At 39.3% G+C, this 22,448-nt stretch overlaps 2 protein-coding genes across 6 annotated transcripts; both read right to left on the reverse strand.

Annotated features, from left to right (window-relative positions):
* Nucleotides 1-329: 329 nt before the first annotated feature.
* On the reverse strand, nucleotides 330-10,809 carry LOC129729176 (MYND-type zinc finger-containing chromatin reader Zmynd8-like). Of its 5 annotated transcripts, none has more exons than XM_055687662.1 (8): nucleotides 10,676-10,809; nucleotides 10,454-10,614; nucleotides 7,389-8,814; nucleotides 7,046-7,324; nucleotides 5,197-5,371; nucleotides 2,719-5,135; nucleotides 2,008-2,658; nucleotides 330-635 (listed from the first exon to the last, which is right to left on the reverse strand). In XM_055687662.1, exons 3-8 carry the CDS (start codon nucleotides 8,802-8,804, stop codon nucleotides 570-572), a joined length of 5,004 nt encoding a protein of 1,667 aa, XP_055543637.1. In that variant the 5' UTR covers nucleotides 8,805-8,814; nucleotides 10,454-10,614; nucleotides 10,676-10,809; the 3' UTR covers nucleotides 330-569. The 5 variants fall into 5 exon arrangements, with proteins under 5 accessions (XP_055543637.1, XP_055543641.1, XP_055543639.1 ...); XM_055687666.1 differs by lacking the exon at nucleotides 10,676-10,809 and having other exon boundaries at nucleotides 7,389-8,353; nucleotides 8,543-8,814; nucleotides 10,454-10,668; XM_055687664.1 differs by lacking the exon at nucleotides 10,676-10,809 and adding an exon at nucleotides 10,211-10,358 and having other exon boundaries at nucleotides 10,454-10,668.
* A 713-nt stretch (nucleotides 10,810-11,522) lies between these two features.
* Nucleotides 11,523-21,919, reverse strand: LOC129727946 (E3 SUMO-protein ligase RanBP2). Its single transcript, XM_055686252.1, has 6 exons — nucleotides 21,556-21,919; nucleotides 20,233-21,399; nucleotides 15,017-19,639; nucleotides 14,438-14,580; nucleotides 12,651-14,287; nucleotides 11,523-12,584 (listed from the first exon to the last, which is right to left on the reverse strand). Exons 1-6 carry the CDS (start codon nucleotides 21,622-21,624, stop codon nucleotides 12,277-12,279), a joined length of 7,947 nt encoding a protein of 2,648 aa, XP_055542227.1. The 5' UTR covers nucleotides 21,625-21,919; the 3' UTR covers nucleotides 11,523-12,276.
* Nucleotides 21,920-22,448: the final 529 nt, after the last annotated feature.

The following is a 22,448-nucleotide window of genomic DNA, read 5'->3' on the forward strand; positions in this document are numbered from 1 at the left end:
TCCGCTTGGGGAACTTGACTTTCTGTTAATTATACACAAACTTCGCGGCCAACTGTTAACGTACAGGACGCTAACAGTCGCTCCCAAGCCAGGATTCGAACAGATGCCTGGCTTGTGATCAGCCAAAAAGGCTGAGATTGTACGTAGTTAACATCAAACGACTTTTAAAATTTCGAACCATTCAAAATACTTTTACTAGTTTAAAAAGCAATGAAGAATGCTCATAAATCATTTTATTCAATTTACGTCTACCTTTTATAATTCATTATTTGCTTAAGTATTATTTTTTTCAATTGTATGAAAGGACGAAAACAGCAACCATAATAAGCATCGACTATAATATATATTTATATACAATAAAGATATATTTACAAATAAACAATTCACTTGAGATCACCAGTACTATTATCCATTTGCATCGATTTTATAAAAAATCCGTAAGGACGTTTAACATCTTTGCTACTAGCCGATACTCCGGCGGAAACTGGGACGGCAACAGTCTTCAAATGATCCCAGCTGGTAGCGAAGGGAGGATTTCCCGCTACTGATGACAGTGAGCTCTGCTGAGGCTAGGTGTTCAGAGGGCCGGAAACAACAGTATATGGCGGTTGATTTCCTCCGACAGCATTGAGCATCTGAAAATAAAGGCAAAAACAGGAGAAAATCGTCAATATGATGATAGAATTTATTAAAGAACAAGAGAGGTAAAATATGCATCAGAAAACGATCGGGATGAAACCAAACGTGATGTGATGTTATTGATCTATGTTTTATAAAAAGTTAAAAAGAAAACAAATCATAGCAGTTTATAATGGTGCTCAAATAAAAACTCGTTGTATCAAGTTGCAAAAGACTTGAACGCCTTTCACTCAAAGTAATGCTTTGGCGCTTTGTTCGCGACCATATGTGATTAATACAATCAATACATCTAAAAAACTATTGCCCTTTATGCCAATTATGTCAACTGATAACATTCGAGCTGGAAGTTTTTCTACAACATGGCGCATCGCGAATGTTATGGATGGGTATCCTCACAGCATTAGACCAATAAACTGAGCAGACTGTTGTTATGTCTGATCTCTGTGATTTATTGATTTAAAACGTGTTCACTGCTTCTGATTAAATCGTTGTGCTGAATTTTCCCACAAATCGGTTATATTTTTATACAAAAAAAATTAACCAGTTTCGCTCAAAAGTACAAGTAATTACTATTTAAAATGAGTAAGCGAACAATTAGAGTGCAACTAGTGCGATAGCAGCAGTGACCCTAAAAAAGTCAGTTATAGCAGAGACTCTCGCGCCGGTTTAGCACATACAAAAACGAGATGTTCTAGTTTTGGATGAACAATACATACAAAAACGAGATGTTCTAGTTTTGGATGAACAAAGTATTTTTTGAACCAGTTTTTCAAATAATAGTAAATTAAAATACATCATAGTCTAGACACAAACCTATAGTTTTGTACATTGCTCAAGCGCGTCGCTAGTTATGATAAAAGGCATGAACATATTAAACCGTACGAAAAAATAAGATTTTGTTCTGCTCTTCTTATTGTTTTAAGGAAGTACTATAAACTTTCTTCGCCATATGGCAGTATAAATCTCTTAACAAAAACTGATAAATAAATTGGGTAAGAAATCAACAAATCATACACAGAATAGGAGAACACCCAATTATCCATTATGGAAGAGTTGAATTTTTCTCAAAAAATTAAAATAATTGGTTTACTGATTCGTAATCTATTGTTTTTGCTGTATTGTTGGAAACTTAAGAATAACAATCCAAGGAATCCCCTGATTGTGCATCAGTAGATACCATGAAAGTCTGTCCAATTTACAAAATGAAATAAATTCATTCGTATGCGTGTCACGCAAGGATCGTCGATTCTGGCGAACTGAAATTTATCGCTTTAAATTAGGGAAATGATGGATGATAAAAAGAAGTAATCAGAAAAAAACGAAAGTTAGTTAAACACACCACACGCTATTATACGTGGATTAATTTACCAATCGTTGGAAGGACGGTCCTTTGCCAAGCTGAGCTCCGCCTCTCGTTGATGTGATTATCAGTTGTTGTTGTTGTTGTTGTTGTTGCTGTTGTTGGTGTTGAGCAGCTTGTATTGTCAGTCCAGATCGTCCGTTCAAATTTAAAGTTTGTACAGTACTTATCTTCGGTGTCGTCATGTGCTGCACGGTTGTCTTACTAGCGCTGACCACATTCGTTGGCTTGCTGGCAATTGCGGTGCTTGGCAAATTAAACTGACTTTGAGTACAACTGTTCATGTGAGTCGCCCAGTGTTGCTGCTGGCAAGGATAATCACAGTATGAAGTGTTCCAGCAGCAATAAAATAGCGCTTCTTTGCCACAGTTTATGCACCACTGTTTCTTCTTAGCTTCTTCCACCGATCGGATGCGCTCTATTTCGCATTGCTTGCGAACTTCGTTAATGATACGTGCTTTTTCTACATCCATGTTTTTACGCATTTCGCAAAGCACAAGATCGGAATTGTGCTTGAGTTTAGTAATTTCCTGCTGGTGGCAGTGTTTGAGCTTCTCAATTTCTAGTTCCAGAACTTTGACTTTCGCCTCCAGGGCACCGCTGTTATTCGAGAGATCTGCCAGCGTGTCTTCGATAACGGATCGGAAAAAGTCGGCCATCTGTGAATTAGAGAATCAGTTTCACCACATAAAAACAACCCCATATAAACGAAAACATACCTTGTAAGAGTTATTAATTAAAATCTGAGAAACGGGACCAGCTCCTGAAGGGTAGATGCAGTCGCCTTCCGACCGTAGCGCGCCACTCGGCCGGGACTGCATTTTTGGTGGAGTGGACACAATTGTTTCTGTAACCGCTGCAGCCAAATTCGGTGTAATAAAGCCAGACATCATATGCTGACCTTCGGCGACGTTGGTAGCGGCTGGTGAATTTGCAGAAGTTCCTGCAGTTGGTGTAACATTCTGCTGGAGTGGGACCGTACTGGGCCCGGCAGCTTGTTGTTGTACTGTGCTTCTCGTTGCTACGTTGGCTATCGGGACGGTCGTGTCATTGAGATTTGCTCGAGTTAGTGCAACTGGATTCACTGTCGTCGGTTGTTCGCCAGAGGCCAGCAATGGACTTGGAATGTGTACCATATGCATCATGTTGCTACCATTTTTAGCTACTGGGAAACTGTTTGCTATTGATACGGGCATTCCACTTGGTTGATTTGGGGTACGCATCAGGGAGGTGAAAGTAGACTGATTCACAGGTTGTGCTGTAATTTTACGAGTCCTTTGTTGTTGCTGTTGCTGCTGATGTTGCTGATGCTGCTGTTGCTGCTGCTGCTGTTGTTGTGGTGGAATATTTGGGTTTGCATGCTTTGCCGGCGTTTTGGAGAGATTTTTTGGTTTCTCCGCAGGTGTTACTATTACAGGTGTTTGGCCGTTACTTCCGGGAATATTACTTACAGTCTGGTTTCCAACTTGATGGGTGAGTTTGTTGATGTCTTTGACCATTATTCGATTATTAGTACGAATCATTACTTGATTAGTACTAACAGCTCGCTTATTGTGAACTTCTGAAATACTAGGTGCTTTATTGGCCACAACCATCCTTTCATTTTCTTCATCAGATAAAGGTTCAGCTTTGATTGGCAGCAATTCTTGTGAAACTATTGACGCAGCGTTGTCAGACACATTACTTGTCACTTCCGAAGTTTCACTAGAAGGCGCGGCAACTTGTGGGGGTGGAACTGGTACCGCAGTGACAATAGGATGAATCGAATCAGGTGGTTGCTCTTCCTCTGTAGGCTCGGTTTTTATTTCATTTGCAGTTAGTGGTATTAGCGGAATTGAGCTATTTTTCGGAATAGTGGGCGGTACACCAATAACGCTGCAAGGTTTATCATTAATAGGGGTTTGTGTTTCAGGTGCAGCAGGAACAGCATCCTTTTGCTTATCATTTTTTGACGACAACTTAGTTTCGAAGTCGAGGGACATACTTTGCGTATCGCTTGTCTCACTACAGTCTGACTCTTTCATATCGCCTTTACCGTCAAACGACTTTGATTTAGACTTGTGTTTTTTCGCGGGTTGTACAGTCTTCCAACTATCTGACTCCCGTTGTATGACCACAGATTCTACTTTGCTCTGTTTCTGTTCCTTCATAATATCTCCAAGCGGGCTTACGCTTTTACGTTTACGACTGAAGTGACTTCGCTGTGTACTCGTTTTGGGCAAATCGGTAGTAACAGATTCTCCTTCCTCTTTTACATTACAGATTGTATTGCGACTATGTCGCTTTTTTGCTTCCTTGGAAATTTCCTGACTCACAGTAGCATCTTCTTCAGGACTAACACTCTTTCGTTTTCTTGTGCTGTACTGACGTATTGCTCTTGTTTCATACTCTGGATTGATATCAGATATATTTGTTTCATCTTTACTAGTATCATGAGGCAAATGAATTTCAGTTTCCTCAGAAGTCTTCACATCAACGTTATCGAACACCTCACTTTTTGACTTCTCTGGTGAAGCGATACTGTCACTGCGCGCTACTTTTGGTGTTGACGTTTTAGTAGGTGCACTTATTTCCACTGGAGACACCGAGAGAAAATTATCTGCGGTTTTAATGATTCTCAGCATCAGCTTTGCTTTTTGCGAATCCCCACTTTCAGCTATTCGCTTCAGTACTCCTGGAATCATAGATTCCAAATGCTCATCTAGCCTGTTTGCTTCGACTGGAGTTCGAAATTCTGCATATTTAAACTGTCCAAACTTTCGCTTCAATTTTGCAATATACTGCTCGGCTTCACGCATGCACTCTGCCATGTTAGTACGACGCTGCAATTTTGTGTTAGGATCTTTCTCGCAAAACAGATAGCATTCCTTTATCGGAACCCAAGCACGATCGTGGTCACCGAAAAATCGAACATCTACAAGTTGATTACTGTTCACTGACATTAACTTGGCCGGCCAAAATGGGAAACCTTTCAGTTTGGCCCACACTAAGAGATGAGGTTTCGTGCACACCTCAGTGAACCAAGTTTTACAGGTGTTTGCATTGAAGTAGCACTCGTTGCAAGCTTCGATTTCGTTAAGCTCCTGTTTGCAGATTTTCATTAAAGCTTTCGCTATTGGCAATAGCTTGCTATTATCTAGAAAATGGATTGGAAAATCACACGTGTCACCACTTTTACTACTATTACTGCTACTTACTAGGATAAATCGACGCATTGTGTAGAATCCAGCCTATGTCAGCCTGGAACGCATCGGTTGATTGATATTTCTGGTCGTCCACATTTTTCTGCAGCATTGCAAGATCGACATGTTTCGTTACATACTGAGCATAGTTAGGAAATTGTTCATTATCTAGCGGATTGAAGATCATGCTCTGAAATTAGGGTAGAACAACATTTAGTCATTATGGACATTATTAAAATGCACTGCTGATTCTGCAGTTGTTTTATGTACATTTTTCGATTTGTTTTCGAATGCTAGTTTTTATAGCTGGTTTTTATTAAATTTCTTTACACCCGTGATTTATCATCATGGATGATAGTACTATCAAAAAGATTTACAGATTTTCAACGAAATATAAAAAATAAAGGCTCTTCGACAATGCTTTTCAAACATATGATCAGCGTGCGACCAAACCGCATAAAGCACCATTTTATCAAAAATTGAATCATTAACACCAGTGGATGTGGAAACTAATAATCTATCTTTCATGAGAAAATGAAATCATTCGAACAGTTTATAATGATATTATAACTACAAATTCACTGTAGTAGCTTGTAGCTTGTCGGGGTGGTTAAATTTTGAACACTTATTACATACTTGAAATATGTAATGTTTTTGGTGCTTGCATGCCAATTATATATCGATGAGATGCCACGGCATCTGGTTGCTTTTGGTAATATAATCGAAAAACTATCAAAGTTCATAACTAAACTTTCAGAAGCGCTGAATGTAGTAGGGTTTGAATAAGTCCTGAGATTGAATACACATCTAGAAAAAGAAAAAACACCTGACAAATCCGACAACGTGAACGACGTTTTGAAAAATTTACAAGCTCATCAGTTTACTTTTCATCAGTTCTCCACAATTGGAAAATTGCGAACACATGTTTAAAAAATATTTCTTGAATATTAGATTTTTTGAATTCATTTTTCTCCTCATAGTGAATTTAATCCTGCTAGGAACTTATGAGATATAAAATTTTAAAGTAGATAATAAAATTCTGTAGCTTATCACAGCAATTCGAATTGACTTGAAAGTTTATCTTGATGATCTCCATTTTTGCAATATCTTTATGTTTTAACACCAGCAAAATAAAGAATAATGCAAAATTAGACTTTAAGTAATTTGATATACCTACATACTGTAGAAATTTTATGTTTGAGTGGATTCTAGATTAATATAATAATTATTCTTTGAGTTGTTCAGGAGGTACAGTCAAATTTCGTGAAACCAGATTTCAACGGAAAAGTTACATTCGTTTTCAACAATTGCATCTTGAATAGCACTAACGTGCGCAAAAGACAAGAATAATTGATTTTTATTTGCTACTCGTGAAAACCCGTACATGTGAAACATTCAGCGTTGAATAACAATGATATGAGCAGCACATTTCCGACCTGTTTTTGTATATTCACCCATTCTCTTGCATGTTTGTGTGGCACGGTGCTCAAGCAGTGAGCGCGACCGAGAAATCGGAACCCGTAGCACCCATACATGAACACTTTGATATTTATACGCTTCCATGATGTATACGCTTGAAAATCTTTTCTTTGATTTGCACCAGCCGTAGATGAAATAAAGTGGTGTTTTGAAATTTCGGTAATCAAGAATCCAAGTTTGCACGTTATTTATGTTAATAGACATAGCACTTAATGTAACTGCTGTGCAATGCATATTTTCGGTATCATTTTCTCAATTCAAATAGTTTTACATTTGATGTTCCAACATATCGTTGGTAATATTATAATCAAATCGTCTCATGTGAACAACTAGAAAGATAACCTCCTGCGTCCTTGACTGTTGTACGTTCGTAGTGTGCACTTACCCCTTTCAACAGCTGCATTCGTTTCATCGCAAATTTCAGCGATACTGTGAGGCTGTCAATTTTAAGCTTGTCTTTCACCGGTTTTCCACCCTCATCGGAACCGCTTTCGTCGCTAGATTGCAGTTTAATACATTCGGGACAGTTCCATTTTTTCTCGACAATAAAAAATGCTGGGTTGAGCTTTAGACATACAGGATGGAAACATCGAATGCATCCGGCGCACGTTTCCAGCCCTGGTTCACAGGTTTTGCAGCGCCAGCAAAATTTATCCCATCCAGGCTAGAAATTGAAAAAAATAAATTAAAATCATCAGCGTCACAAAAAGTGTCCAACAGAAAAATACCTTGGGCGCAACTGGTATGTGAAGATTAACACTTTTTCCGGTACTCGCTGGATCTAACTCGTGGTCGGAGTTGTCGGATCCATCGCTGGTGTGATGAATGCTACTTAGGAATTTACGCTGTTTTAGTGAGAATTCAGCATTGGCAGACCTCATTCCTGTTCGTTTGAGACCACTAGATGGACTGCCGTCATCCAAGTCTTCATCATCTCTGCCACAAACAGAATACCGCTTCATTGAAGTCGGCGTTAAACTTCCGCAACTCTGGCTATCATCACCATCATAACGAGACCGACGACGTTTTCGTAATTTCTCAGATTTAGAATCCTGCATAAACTCAGTCAGAATTTTGGAGCTATCCTGTGAAGCTTTCAGACACTTCATCTCACGAGACATTTTAACATTTACGGTAGCAGTGGCATTGTCACACTCGTCGTTATTTTGATTATCTACTGTTGGAATAGCTTTTTGCACATTATCACACTTCGGTAATATTTGATCATCAGGAACTTTCTCTGTTGGAGCGGAATTGTTCGCGAAAAGATTGGAAGATTTAGTTCCCTCGATTGAACTGCTGGTGTTAATAGTGGGTGCAGCTGCGGTTACCGTATGGCTAGGAGATAATGACGGGGTGCTCTCAGACCTGGATATTACACGACTGGCGACCGACTCCTTTTTCTCCGGTGATCGTGTCATTACAAGCTGCGTTGTAGCTGTGGGTTTTGTTGGTGATCCCACCGGAGGAAGAGGGCGTAGACCTTGGACGCTTCTGGCTAGGGCTAGAGTTGTTGGCGACACACTGCTTCTCGATGTAGGCGGTGAAGCTAACATCTGAGGGCCATTTTGGGGAATTTTTGGAAGCATTTTCACCAGTACAATTTTGTTTTGTGACGTTTTCAACTGTAACGTTGGTTGTTGAGCTAAATTGAAGTTTAGTTTTTGGGGCGTTGATTTGCTATCTGATTTATCTGAAACGAAGTTCGATTTTTTAGCATTCTTCTGCATTGTTTCATACCCGGGCCGCCCAGCTGAAGGTGGGGGTTTCCTGACGAAATATGTTTCAATAGTTTCACGCTTATTAAGGGTTAAATGTTTGTCCTTATCGAGCACGAATAATGACGAATTAGGCTGACTAAGAGTAGTGTTAGAGCGATTACCTTGCGGTGACTGCACGGTGCTGATAATCGACTTAGTGTAACCAAAACCCGTACCGCTGTCATCCTTCGTGAGCCTTATTTTGACGATATCTTGCTGGGGTTGCTGTGGGCTGAGGACACTAGATTTCGCCGGAGAAATTTTATACACGTTCCGACTATCAATCATGGAACAGCCAATCGTCGGGGATACAACGCTAACCGTCGGTGGAGGGATGTTGGGAACAAGCCTAGCAGTATCGCCACTTGGATTGGTAGAGGACATGGTACTGAACCTATTTTAGGTGATAGAAAAGACAAATATTAATGTATTTTTATTTCTGCGTTTCGAAGGTTTTTAATATTCTGTTTCTACCTTCTAATATGACACAATATTAGAAAAAAGAAATTCGTTTCCAAGTCACTTTTTCTTGTTTACTATGATTATTAAAGAATTTCTGACATTTACGACTTTTGAAAATCCGAAACATCAAATCACTACATTTAATCATGCGTTCTTTGATGTTTTATCAAACTTTAGCAGCAACTCAAAGAAAAACATTTAACGTAATAACAATATGACGTTTTGTACCACAAGAAGTGCAATGAAATACTAAAATATAAAAAATATTCCTAAACTTTACGAACTTGGAGGCAATCTAAATCAAACTATTATAGGGCACTGCCTATACCGCTAATTAAGGAAAGAGTGGCAAGTGACAGAGCTTAAAACGATAGAAAGAAAAAAAATCTCTCCGGTTTTCAGTAGATAAGGTTTGAGTTTGATTTATGTAATGAATTCAACTTAGGAACATACTTGATTCCGAGCGGACGTTACCGCACATACGAAAACTCAGGTATTATAAGTCCCGAAGGTCTTCATTTTACTTTTGCGTTCGTCGTTCAATCGACAAACTGAGTATGTTGGAAATTTGATTCGCAACGCAAATAACATAAATATATGTATGTAATGTTATTATCAAGTAACAGATGTTGGTTGAAGTATTTATTTTTTTACATCTTTACGAATACCATCCTCGTAAGTAGCATTTTAGAATGAAACATAAGAGTTAATTGGTATATCAGTGCTTTGTTCTATAACCAATTAAATTATAAAACGAGTTTATGTGAGCAGTGAATGGAATGCAATTATTTTTCATGTGGTTCAATTATTGTATTCCATGTTAAATTGTATCGCGCTATATTTTATGCACATTGAATACTTTTTTATACTGTATTGATTACGGAATTATTAGAAATAATTAATGCCACACACTCAAGAATGCGAATGAAAACGGGAGTCACACTCTTCACCTACACCGCGATAATACGTGTAAAACAGCAAAAGGTATAAATGCGCATACAGAAATCGCGTAATCATTAACTCCGATGTTCTCTTTATAAATACTGGATCAACATTTTGAAATAGTCAAATTTTCACGTTCCAGTGCCTAATTCACTTCGATCATTACACGAAAATATTCATTGTGCGTCTACATTGCCCACTGAGGATTAGAACGCCATCTAGGGACCTAGTTCCCGAAGAAACATCAACTCAACCATTAAAGCATTAGCTCCTGTATATCTAATTTGTTGAATTATGCATAGTTGATATATACAAAACTAAAGTCTTACAGTTGTTTGTAATCTCCATTTGAAACTTGGATCTTTTAACTCGCTTAAGGAACGTACCTAAATTATCAGTGTTTGGTACAGCCTCATGATGTGGCATAGGTGTGCAGTGCTATTTAATAGCGATTTTGCACAAATTGCAGTAGGCGCTTCATTCCAGCAAGAACTGCACCGTGCTTCGATCAAGAAAATGATTCTGTATCCGATACTATCACATTCCCCAAAAGCATAAAATGGATACCGAGACAGCCAACAATGAAAAGGAAAAATATTATCAAACTCGAAGCATAATTTTTCACTCACCTGTTATCCTGGCACCGAGAAAAGTATAAGCTAGACCTGTAGCTGGTTCTGCGCGACAAGGTTTTATTCTATTAAAATCCGAAACAAGGTTGCATATCTCCGGAATTTTTCGGATTGTATTTTTCTTCCTTGTGGGCCTTCCTGGGCTGGCTGAACTTTCACTGCAAATGTGTTAATACACCATCATAGCTCTCAAAACCAAGAATGAAATGGACCACTCACTACATCGGTGTGCACGCCAAGAAACTCGGTTAGTGTGAATGTGTATGAGTACGAAACAAAAAATAGCACCCGTCAGTTTGGCATTACAGCGGAATACGCACATATATGTATAATGCAACACAACCCCGCTAAGCTGCTAGACTGGATAGCAGCACAGCAGAGCAAGCAAGATGATACTCACCGGCTGCGTACTCTTCACACATCAGTGTAACATTGTGTTGGTGTTGTTAATTCATACACAACACTTTTTGACGTTTTTCTTCCGTGAAGCGTGAATAGCATCAAGAGATGCCTAAAGTTATGTAGACATCTACCGGATTCAATCACTATTAACTGGCCTGAGCGCAATGGATATGAAACGTAGAAAAATATTATAAATTACGAAAATAAACGACACTTGACCAGTCTTGTTCCCAATTTTTCTAGAAGAATAAGAAATTTATAAAATTAACAAATATTTAGCAAGAGTGACCCGGTTCTCTGAGCTACAAAATTTCTATTTTTCACCTAAAGCATTTATTTTTTCTACAATTTATAACAAGCTATTTTCAATAAAGGGAAATCTGCTTACAGTTATGAAATTTTTCAAGTCGCAAGAAAAGTTTATACATATTGTTAAACCAGGTGCTCATGAAATCGGAAAAATTTTGCTTCAAAGTCAAAAATTATCACATTTGTTTCACAAAGAAAGTACGAAAACTTTCTTGATTTACAAGCTTAACGTCATACATTCTTCTAGACACAAGTAAATGTCTAAATAATATAACCTTCAGATGTTCAAATTTGGAGCAGTTCTATGGTGCCAAACATGGGTAATTTTCGGATAGAAATTACGGTTAACATCTACTTACATTGACATGGTGTTGATCTACTCTGACTGTTTATTACGCAAATGCTGACTCTTATGTGCGCAGGAACAAAAATCAAATTTTTTTATTGCTTAGCAGAATCAGAGAATCTTGTCAATTCTCAGAAAACATTTTACTTTTCACTTATTCTAGTTTCCTATGTTAACAGTAGTATGCTTAAGCAAAGTTTATCCGCTATAAGCGGGACATATAAAAAAACTAACCTGAAGTGAAGAGCAAACTATGCCTTTTTCCGTGGAAAATGTTTTTTTTCGGTAAGAATATCGCTATGCGTCAGTCTTTTCTTTGCAAATTTCGCGGGATTTTAGACTGGGGGTTTATAAGCCCATGGGGCAAAGCTGTCACTTCAGATTATTTTTAATTATTCATTATTAAATTATTAAACGAACTTGATTTGATGATCTGTGTGGAGTGTGTTCTTTCCATCGTGCTGATGTGAATCACTAGCTTTATTAGACAAGAATATGTTCATTAGCTGCGGTGTCCAATAAAACAGTATATTTTTATTTTGCAGTAATCATGCATTTCTGGAGCCGATAAACAAAACCTATTCTCTCCTAACACCAAAACAAAACAAAACTAGTGTTACTAAACGATGGGCTTTTTGTTTTGGAACAAACTACATTAAACAAGTTGAGATGTAACAGATGGATACCAATAATTGTAACATTTGAATGTTTATAGCTATCTTTTTTTGCTGTATAGTCACTTACGGCCAGCGTCATACTAGAATTAGTCTTGGTCTGGTTCCAAGTGCGGCTTTTTTCGTAATTTTTCCTGACACTGCTCAAAAATGGTTCTGAAAGAGCTGGCTATATCTTCATTTTTGAAACGACAAGCAAGTTTCTCAAGCTGTGCCCCTTCTTCTGCATGATTCATAGCAGCCCACGCAAAGGCTTTGCTGGAATTATTCAACGACGACATCTGCAGGTCAACCGTAATGGCGTGATTGAGCACTAATTTAAAAATTTGCTCCCGCCTCATCAACATCCGGTAACTATTACGTCCTGGATGATGCAAAATTTTGAGTTCACCGACACCTATTTAAGAGATATGTATGCATGTAATTTCATTTGGGCAGTAGAAGTATATCACTTTAAACCTACCTCGTTCTTTCCATTCCTTAGTATTATCATCGTATCGATACAACTTTGCTCTGTCACCATACAACTTCGTTTCTTCCTCTTCGCCGGTACGTACTTCAATTTCGTCTGGTAACTGAATGATTGGCTCGTAATGAGGATCATAATTCTCATCAACTGCAGCCGCCGAACCGTTACCGTCTTCGGTGTCGGCCGCATTGCCGCTGTCATTCTTCGTTTTGTTGGCCATTCGCGTAAAAACATCTTCTTTCACAGTCAAGCCTATGAAACCACTGTTTGGGGCGCTTTGCTTTGTCAGAAAATTTTTAGAGCCGCCGGACGCTAAATCCGCGAAGCTTACGCCCGGTTCCATCCTTTTCAAAATATCTAGTTCCGCTTTACTATCCCCACTATTTTTGTTAAAGCCTTTAGCAGCATCCGCGAAGCTGAATTCTTTGCCAAAAGTACTAGACCCAAACACTTTTGATTCTCCTACCAAAGAAGCTGAGTTATTAATAGCCACGGAACCAAAAATGGGCGTAGACGTCGCACTAGAAATTCCTCCAAAAGCTGTTTTACCAGCTGAGCCGAAAGTTGGTGTCGATGTATTGCCGGTAGGAACGGCTTCGTCCTTAACAGTGGCAGGAGTGTTCGGTGATCCTCCAAAAATCTTGGAGTTGGAAACATTTTGATTGAATGCGGTTCCGAAAAGTTTTACACCTTCCGCAGATTTGTTCAAGGCTGGAGAAGACGTCCCGAACACTGATGGTTGTAAGAGTGGTGACTTACTCTTTTCGGTGGTAACTTGTGAAGAGACGATTGCTGTTTTTGGTGTTGTATTTAGCGATGAAGAAAAAATCGATCCGGATGCCGGTGAAGCAGAAGTATTATTTGACGTTATCCCGAAATTTCCCCCAAAAATGGATTTCGGTGTGCTTTGTTCTGTTTGTTTTGCTGCACTACCAATAATAGTTGAAGCTGACGACTGTTTTTCTGCTGCTGCGAAATTACTAAAGCTGAACGGTGTTTTTTGCTCCTTTTTCGACGCCAGAGTGTCAAATAGGTTTACTACTTTCTGTTCCTCAAGGTTCTCAGTGAAGCTCACTCTTTTGGGAGACTTGCTAAACTTTGGCGTTAGTGGTAGCGGTTTAACATCGACAACACTCATCGGTAGCGGTTTGTCATCTTCCGAATCTTGAGTTACAGAACTGGTGTAATTCGGAAATTGGAAATTTTCTGAATCGCACCCGCGGCAACCTGGGCAAGGTTGGTTTGGGGAGTCAAAAAAGTTTTCCGGAAGTTTAAGGCTAACGGCCAATTCTTTATCGTTCAATGATATGTCACTCAACTGTGAAAAATTGAAATTGTTGCTATTCGGAGTCGAAATAGTGGTATCTAGTGTGGTATTATGGTTATTCTCGGCCACAGTTTCAATATTCTTTTCATCTTCACCAAGAGCACGTCTAATTGCATTTCTAAATTCTTTTGCAATTTCTGATGTCTTAAATCGCAACGAAAAATTCATAGCCTCAAATGAACCCTCTGAGAAATCGTTCGCCACAAACTGCCATGATTTGTCGTCTTTCTCCTTGTACACAACATCTTCATCAAGCACATGATTCAAACATATTTTCAGCACTTGATCACGCCGCATAACAACTCTGTAAAATAAGGATATTTTTTTTATTAAACTTGATTACTGTTCAGTTTTAGTATTCATTTAAGGAGGTCGACTCTTCTCAGATGTTTTATGCCGACACCACTTAAGCCAATGATGCAATGGCTTGAATTCTATTCCAAATGAAACCCACCTTAACTTCCTAGTAGTTTTGTGCCTTAGGATTTTAACGTCGCCCAGACCGCGTTCTTTCCACTCCTTGTCTACGAAACGGTATAGTTTAGCTCGATGTGAATACAGCACATCTTCGTCCTCTTCACCCGTTTTAACTTCAACCTTATTAAAAGAAATTATTAAATTAATTTACTTCTTTTACAGATGCATATTTTGAAATTTGTTACATGAATGTTACACCTCAAAGAAAATGCTCACTTTTGAAGCGAAACTATCGCCTTCATTCTTACTTTTGTCGGTATCCAACATTTGTACGAAAAAAAAAAACGATTCGAAAGAATTGGGTTGCAAAGTTTTAAAAGGTTTACTGACAATAATTTTTTTTTTAAATCAGCGCATCTTTTTCAAACGAAATATGAAAATTGATATAGCTTACAATCCAAATTGGAGAATGTTATTGTTAGTTAAAGCAGCATTCGAACGTTCAAATTGATTCGAACGAAACTGGAACTGCTATGCATTTCGTACGAAAACAAGCATGAGAATGGGAAGTAACATTTTTTAAACGCATTAAATTAATTAAAATGCTGTAACTTACCTTCTCCGGCAGCGGAATGACTGGAGTAAAATAGGTATTGTTTTCCTCTTCGCAACATTCTTCGCCATCTTCAGTTTCACCCTCGCCGGTTTCGGAACCAACGCTTATCGTGCGACCAGGACTTTTGGGTTTTCCTGGTGATTTTGGCTTGAAGACAAACTCAAAGGTTGATTTTTCTGGAGCCGGAAGTTTATCAATGGAAGCTGGCTGTTCTTCTGCCGTCGACTTTTTGTCCGATAATGTGGAGCCGAACGACATTGTTGGTTTCGGAAGTTCAAAACGGAAACTAGACGGTGATGTAGTAGTAGGGACGTTGATCGTTGATGCGGCAGCTGGCACTGTTGCCGATGGAGTACCAAACGAAAATCCTGATGTTGTTGAACCGAAGGCAAATCCTCCTGCTGCAGGAACATTAGTGGACGTATTGGTGGCTGTTGTACTTGACGCAGTGGTATTAGCAGGCGTACCGAAGGTAAAACCACCACCAGAGGCAAAGCTGAATTGTGGCAGGTTATTGGCGATAGATGTTTTACTGTCCCTTTTCGGAACTGAAGAATCCTTCGGAGTGTCACACGCTAAGCAGTACAAATCATCACTTTTATTGCTCACATAGCATCCACCGCATGTCCATGAGCCTGCCTTGGGTTTAAACTGATCTCCAAATCCTTTGGGTTTATCGGATTCTACAGTTTTCACAGGTGTTGACGGCGATACACCAAAGCTGAATTTCGGCGTTTCTGCCGATGGTTGGAATCCGAAAGAATATGTACTCGTTCCGAAATTCGTGAAAACGTTAGTTTCTGTTTTAGTGTCGGCGGATCCATTAGGCTCCCCGCAAGCTATACAGTAGCTATGTTGAGGTTTATTAGACACGTAACACGATCCACAGTTCCATGAACCAGCCTTTGGTTTGAACTGATCACCAAATCCCTTTTGCTCGGGTTTCTCTTCTGGTTTACTACTCTCTTCAACAACCGCCTTGTCGTTCATTGCTTCCTGCACTTTCATTATCGTTTTGTGGAAGTCATCCCGAATTTCGGCAGTTTTGAACCGAATTGTAAAAGTTTCCACTGCCAACTCATTCTCGGAGAAATCATGTCCTACCCAGGTTAATGAGTTATTTTTCTCGTTCGGTGTAAATTTAATATCTTTAGTTATAAGCTGATTACAACACAATTTCAGTACCTGCTCGCGTCTCATCAATAGCCGGGCTACATTCTTATCATCTTTCTTCACGAGAATTCTAATATTTCCTAGACCCCGTTCCTTCCATTCTTTTGCTTCCTTATCCATACGGAACAATTTTGCCCGGTGTTCATATACACAGTCGAAACCTTCCTCGCCGGTTTTTACTTCAACCAGATCCGGCAGTGGAATGACCGGTTTAAAATCTGCTGTTGGAACAAAGTCCTCTACTACCTCCTCGGAACCAGATATGTTGATCTTGTTTTCTGGCGTTTTATCAACCAAGGGTGTTATACCAGTTGTTGCGGTTGGAGTAGAAAGTTTAGTTAGGCTGCCGAAAATATCAGTGAATGACTTGTTGCCAGCAGAGTCACTTTCCGAAGCTGGAACTCCAGCAAACGGTTTACTTCCTACGAAAGTGAATGAAGCGAACGGACTTACTTTAGGAGTTTCCTTGGTATGCTCAAGTAAGACAGGTGTTGGCTTGATTTGTGGAGCTTTACCGTTTGTAAAGGTGAACCCTTGGAACAGTGAACTCGTATTAGTGGTAGTAGATGGAGTCGTACTTGCGGTACTAGTAGATTTTACAGTGTTCTGAGTCGATTGAGAACCGAATATGGGCTTACTGACGGGTGTAGATGTGACACCCAGAGGTGGTACAGTTGAAGCGTCTGGTCTAGCGTTTGACGGCTCGTTTAGTTTTTTCAAGCGAATAATTTCGTCCTTGGCTTCATTGAATTTATCATGAAACTCTTTGGCAAGCTCAGGAGACGCGAATCGAGCACAAAAAGTTTCTTTTTTCGGTTCCTCGTCAGCAAAATCCATTGCGGCCCACATGTAACATTTGTTATTTTTCTCCATAGCCTTGATTATAAGTTCCGGTGTTATTGAATGGTTAGCAGCTATCTTGTGCACTTGATCCCGGCGCATAACAATTCGATATTTCGAAGGATCGGTTTTACTTCTTAAAATTTTCAGATCACCCAGCCCTCGCTCTTTCCACTCTTTGTTCACAATTCGGAGCAGTTTAGAACGGCCACAGAATATCATCTCTTCGTCTTCTTCGCCAGTTTTCACTTCGACTTCTGCCGGTAAAGCGATTATTGGTTTAAAATCAGGACGGGGATCATATTCACCAGATACATTTACGGCATCATCTTCATCGTCGTCTCCAGCTTCTTCAGGATTAGCAGCACCGACGTTCTGACTGAACAAACCAGGTGTGACAACCGGTGTGGTCATTTTTGGCGCAGCCATAGGGAATTTGGTGTTAATTGTCGGCTCACCAGCGGGTGAAATATTTTCAATGCCTGCTCCGGTAGATGAAATAGCACTACCGACTCCAACTGTGGTGTTTCCAATTACACTATGTTTAATATGTTGAGGAGGAATCGTTACGCTATACGTTGGTTGAGTTGTTCCGATCGAGATGTTTGTTGGAAGGGGATCTGAACTTGTTATTACAACGTTTACCGGTGGAGTTTTATCCATAGAAACGGGAGCTTGCGGTGTTGTTGCGTTTGGGAAATTTGAGTTGTAGGTCGAGTTCCAAGTATTTAACAGGTTAGGTGTCTGAAGCGCTTGTTCAATTAAAGATGAACTCTTGGTGGATGCAACTGGAACTTGCTGTTGAGGTGGAATTGCGACCTGAGAAGGAAGCGATGGTTGAGTTGGTTGCGGCTGCTGGTAATATGCAGTTGGGGCTGCGGGAACAAGCAGATTATCTTGATAGGTGTGCATCGGAGATGGAATAGCTCCGATTTGAGAACGACTCTGCTGCTGAGCATACTGTTGCATGTACATTGGGTATGAGGTATTATAAAACTGTGCATATGGGTTCTGCTGTTGCAAGGCCGCTGCAGCTGCTGCCGCGGCCGCGGCTTGGTGGGTTGACATTCGAGAATGGCCCGGGGCCATAGTCGGAGTTAATGATTGCATATTCTGGTTATAGGCAGGTTGATTGACATAGGACGGATTTTGCAATTCATCCAACATGTACAAATCATTAAGCACGGCAGCAGCAGAAGTGGCATCGTCTTCTACAGGTTTTTTGTAAATATTATCTTCAATTTTCACCAATCGTTCCTGGATATCTCCGACATCATTTCTAATGTTGAGAACGTCTTCTTTTACAAAGTTTAATGTTTCCATCATTTTACGAATAAGACTTTCAAGCTCAATAGTTTTGGCGATCGCCTCTCGCTCAGATCGATTTGGTCCTGTATTGGTGGAGGAGCTGAAAGATTGAAAATGATCGCTGTCGTCAATAGCGGCTGTTCCAAATCCATTCACCGAACTGTTGAAGCTTCCGTCTAATGATTCATTCAGTTGCAAACGTTTAATTTCGCTGCTGACCACATAACGTAAAGGATGACTCTTTTCGATGTATGGCAGTTCTAAATATTTTTGAGTTTGTTTAATACAGTCACGGGCTCTCTCACCGTAGAGCTTTTTCGACTTAAGAGGTGTTTTGCTTGATTCCTCCAATTTCTTAAAAGCTTCAGCTCTAAAATACGCTGCGAATGGCAACGGTATTCCACCGAAATCGTGAGTAAATTCCTCATAACGACCATGTTTGAAATAAACTCCCGCCAGATAAGTCAAAGCGTCTTCGGAAAGCCTTACAGCTTCTTGATTGCATTCATACGAATCAATACCATATTTGAAGAAAACATTTGTGCTGCCAAAAGATGCCTCATTTCTGATCTTCCATAATAGTACACCGGCCTTATAAACACTTTCTGCTCTCAATTCCAACTGACGTCGTTCCTCTGGCAAGATGTTTGCAGAAGCCCTCTTTGAAAGGATTTTTCCGAGTTTTAACAAAACCAGAACGTCTGTAATTGGTGTACCCACGCCACGTACTGCTTGTAATCCGTGTTGCAAAAGTTGCTTATTTAGAGATAATCCTTCTATTTTGGTATTTTTAAAAAGTGCACAAGCAGCGTTCCACCAGTCTACCTTATTTTCTTCACACAACCCAGGTATCATATTTGGACCAGGCAAAATCAATGGTTTACCCGTATTAAATTTATCCTGGTATTTTCTTTCTCCCTCCAAACAACTCTTGGCAACTAAAACCGAACAATACAGAAATGAATCAACGTCCAGTTGGTTTAGTGTTTCAAGGTTGCAATTGTCCAGATTATTGGTCGAAAAGTTCAGACCACTGAAGGATTTACACTTCAATTCGGATATATCTTCTATCACTAAACCTAGATAGACCTGGTATGGTAGGGACGAAGGAAATAGATACTGAGCCATCTCGAGGTACATCTGCAGATGTTCTTGTCTGGGTAGAACATATTTGGGTTCACCAATTGCCGGGCTTTGCATGAAGTATGAAGTTGCCATCTTTGATAGTTGGTCACCATTAGTGCTGTAGAGTGAGCGAAATATGTTCTTCTTCCAGCCAGCGTCGGAACAAAACTGACGAACCTGTGAGAAAAAGGCGATAACATCAAAATTTATTAAAAATACTGTTTTGCTAGACATGAGAGTGAAAAGTGTGAATTTATAGGCGCTTTAGATCAATTTACAAATTGTAACGTAAGTAGTAATAATCACGTACAGCCATATTTCTAGGTTTTGTATGATCATAAAAAATTGGACTCAGGTATATAACTTTTTGTGAGTTAGCTTCTTTTTGGTGACATGGTGTCATGACATTTTTTACTGTGAAACATAGTGCGGACCATTTACAATATATTCACTGTTTCCTTTTACCGGTGGAGAATTAGCAAAACATTTTACTTATAACCGATATATAAAATATGACCAGTGAGTTATTAAGTTGATGTTTTCAAAGAAAGAATGAATTCAATCTTAACGACAATATTAAATTCCTTGCAGAAGAAACGTTATCTGTGAAAAAACGTAAAACCTATTTTACGGTACTTAAAAAAACAGTACTAAAAAAATCAATCTCAATAAGTTTTATTACTCGTTACTTCGCAAACATCGAGTTTATGTCAGCGTCAAATGTAGTAATATCAATCAAATGATACGAAAATAGATTAAATGGATCCTACCTGATTGACCAAATCATCTGCTGTATTCCAAATCTTGCTTTCCGTTACACTCTGAATTTGCGCAATAACCGATGCATCAACACTCTCATCAACACAGGACTGGATAGTGTAGCCGGCCTGACAGCAGCGGAAGGCGGCTTGTTTGTTCCAATGTGCCAGCAACTGTCTGGTAGTCTCGTTGCAATGCTTCAACCACTGTGCATCTGTATCCGGGACACCACACTGATACGCTAAGAACAGCAATGGTAAACATTTTGTTGTGACATCACGCGCCTTTCCGCCTTGCTTTTCATCTTTGAACAACAGGGATGCAGAATGCAGCATGAGTTGTCCTCGATAGTGTCGCAAAAATTCCTCGACTAGCTGTTTTTGTGAGCATGAGTTGCGACCTTTCTCTGAGAATTTTCGCAATGTTTGGTCCAATTCCTGTATTAAAGAGGCTATTTCCTTCAGGTTGATTTGCTTGATTGATTGAAGGGAAAAGTCCGCTAGTAAATTAAGATAAATTTGTCGATCTAAGGTCATAATTAGGAGCACCCAGTAACTCCAGCTGGATTGATATGAACTAACATTCACATCAGCGTATTTGGACAACATTGAGGAAATGGCATTGGTCCATTCGAGCGATTGTTGGAACGTTTCATTGAATTTCATCTCGATGTCGTAGCAATACTTGAAGGCATCGTCAACCTTTTTCTCATCCAGAAAATGCTTCACTAAACGTATTCTCAAACCAACATCCAACGGACGAGACACTATTTCCTTCAAGATGATTTCTTTCACATATTTGTTATCTGCAGAAGCATCTTTGTTTGCAACTTTCAGTTTAAGATTTAATACTGCTTCGTGAGTAATCCGTTCCGTTTCAGCCATGTCACACCAATGCTTTGCTTTTGACAAATTTTTACTAAAATTGTCCTCCGCGAGAAGCAGCTTACACACGTCAGTAATCAATCCAGTTTGTTTTGAATCCAACTGCAAAGAACGCTGGTAGGAGGTGATGGCTCTATCAATCTTTTTCTGCTTTTCGTAGCACTGACCAAGCAGTTTGTGTGCCTGGGCGCTATCCTCCTGCACTGACAGGTAACAGGACAACCAATGCTCAGCACTAGCATATTCGCCTAATTTGAAATACTGGCGAGCTATTGCTAAACCACGCGTATATTTCTGAAAAAAAAAAAAAAAATTTGAAGTAGGGTTGCGAGGCGGTACATTTTACTTGGGTGTGAAAAAAAAGCATTGCCAAAGAATCGCAATTAATTTTTCCTGCTTGAAAAGTAAGCCGATGATTCAGCGATTAACCTAGATATTCATTATGCTTACCTCAGTTTCCGGCAATTTTGCTAGAGATGTTTTCACATGTCGATCAATATCCTTCTTGCAAGTGAACATTTTGCAAAGAATCTTCTGGCAATTTGATGTTGCACAAACACCGACAATAACGTAACCAGCTCTCAGCAAAACCGAACGTAGGCTTTATCTAATCACTCCCAAAATCACGAATTCTGCTTGTTCTTAGTACCAAATCGCCAATCTAAGCACCGCAACAATATTTATAACAATTTCTCACTTTTACGGCACTTCGCGTGTGTTCTGATGTGGTGTGGTTTCTTTACGTCGTACCTATAAAAGCACAAGTTACGCTTATGGCGGTCGTTTTCGGTTTGAAAGTTGCAAGTTGAAAGAGAAGAAAGAAAGGTAAGCCTTTGCAATGTCTTTTGTCGGATTCGTTGTTGCCAGGCCTACGACAAACCGTCATTTTGTTACCTGAAGTATTATGCCGACATTACGTGATCTCTTTTTTGTTTAATGTCGTTTTTTTTTTTTAAATAGGCTCTATAGTTATATCAGTTTTTTATGTCATGTGAAAGAGCTGCATTTTATAAGCAAAACGTGATTTTCAAAAAAAAAATCTATCATCGTCATTCAATTTTTAAATCACAGTTCGCCCATATATCAAATGTCATTGTAGCGATTTTTATTTTTTATTCAACAATCGAAGGACAATGATATAAAATTTAAAAAAATCACGTATTGCTCGGAAAATTAAATTTTTCTACCTGATATATAATAACCAGAAATCCGTGAGTAGCTTAACAACCTAATTGGATTGTTTAGCTATATCATTTTTTATGTCATCTGAAAGAACTGCATTTTATAAGCAAAACGTGATTTTCAAAAATTTTCTATCGTCGTCCTTCCACATACGTAACACT

The sequence above is a fragment of the Wyeomyia smithii genome, chromosome 3, assembly GCF_029784165.1.
Source record: "Wyeomyia smithii strain HCP4-BCI-WySm-NY-G18 chromosome 3, ASM2978416v1, whole genome shotgun sequence".
NCBI lineage: Eukaryota > Metazoa > Arthropoda > Insecta > Diptera > Culicidae > Wyeomyia > Wyeomyia smithii.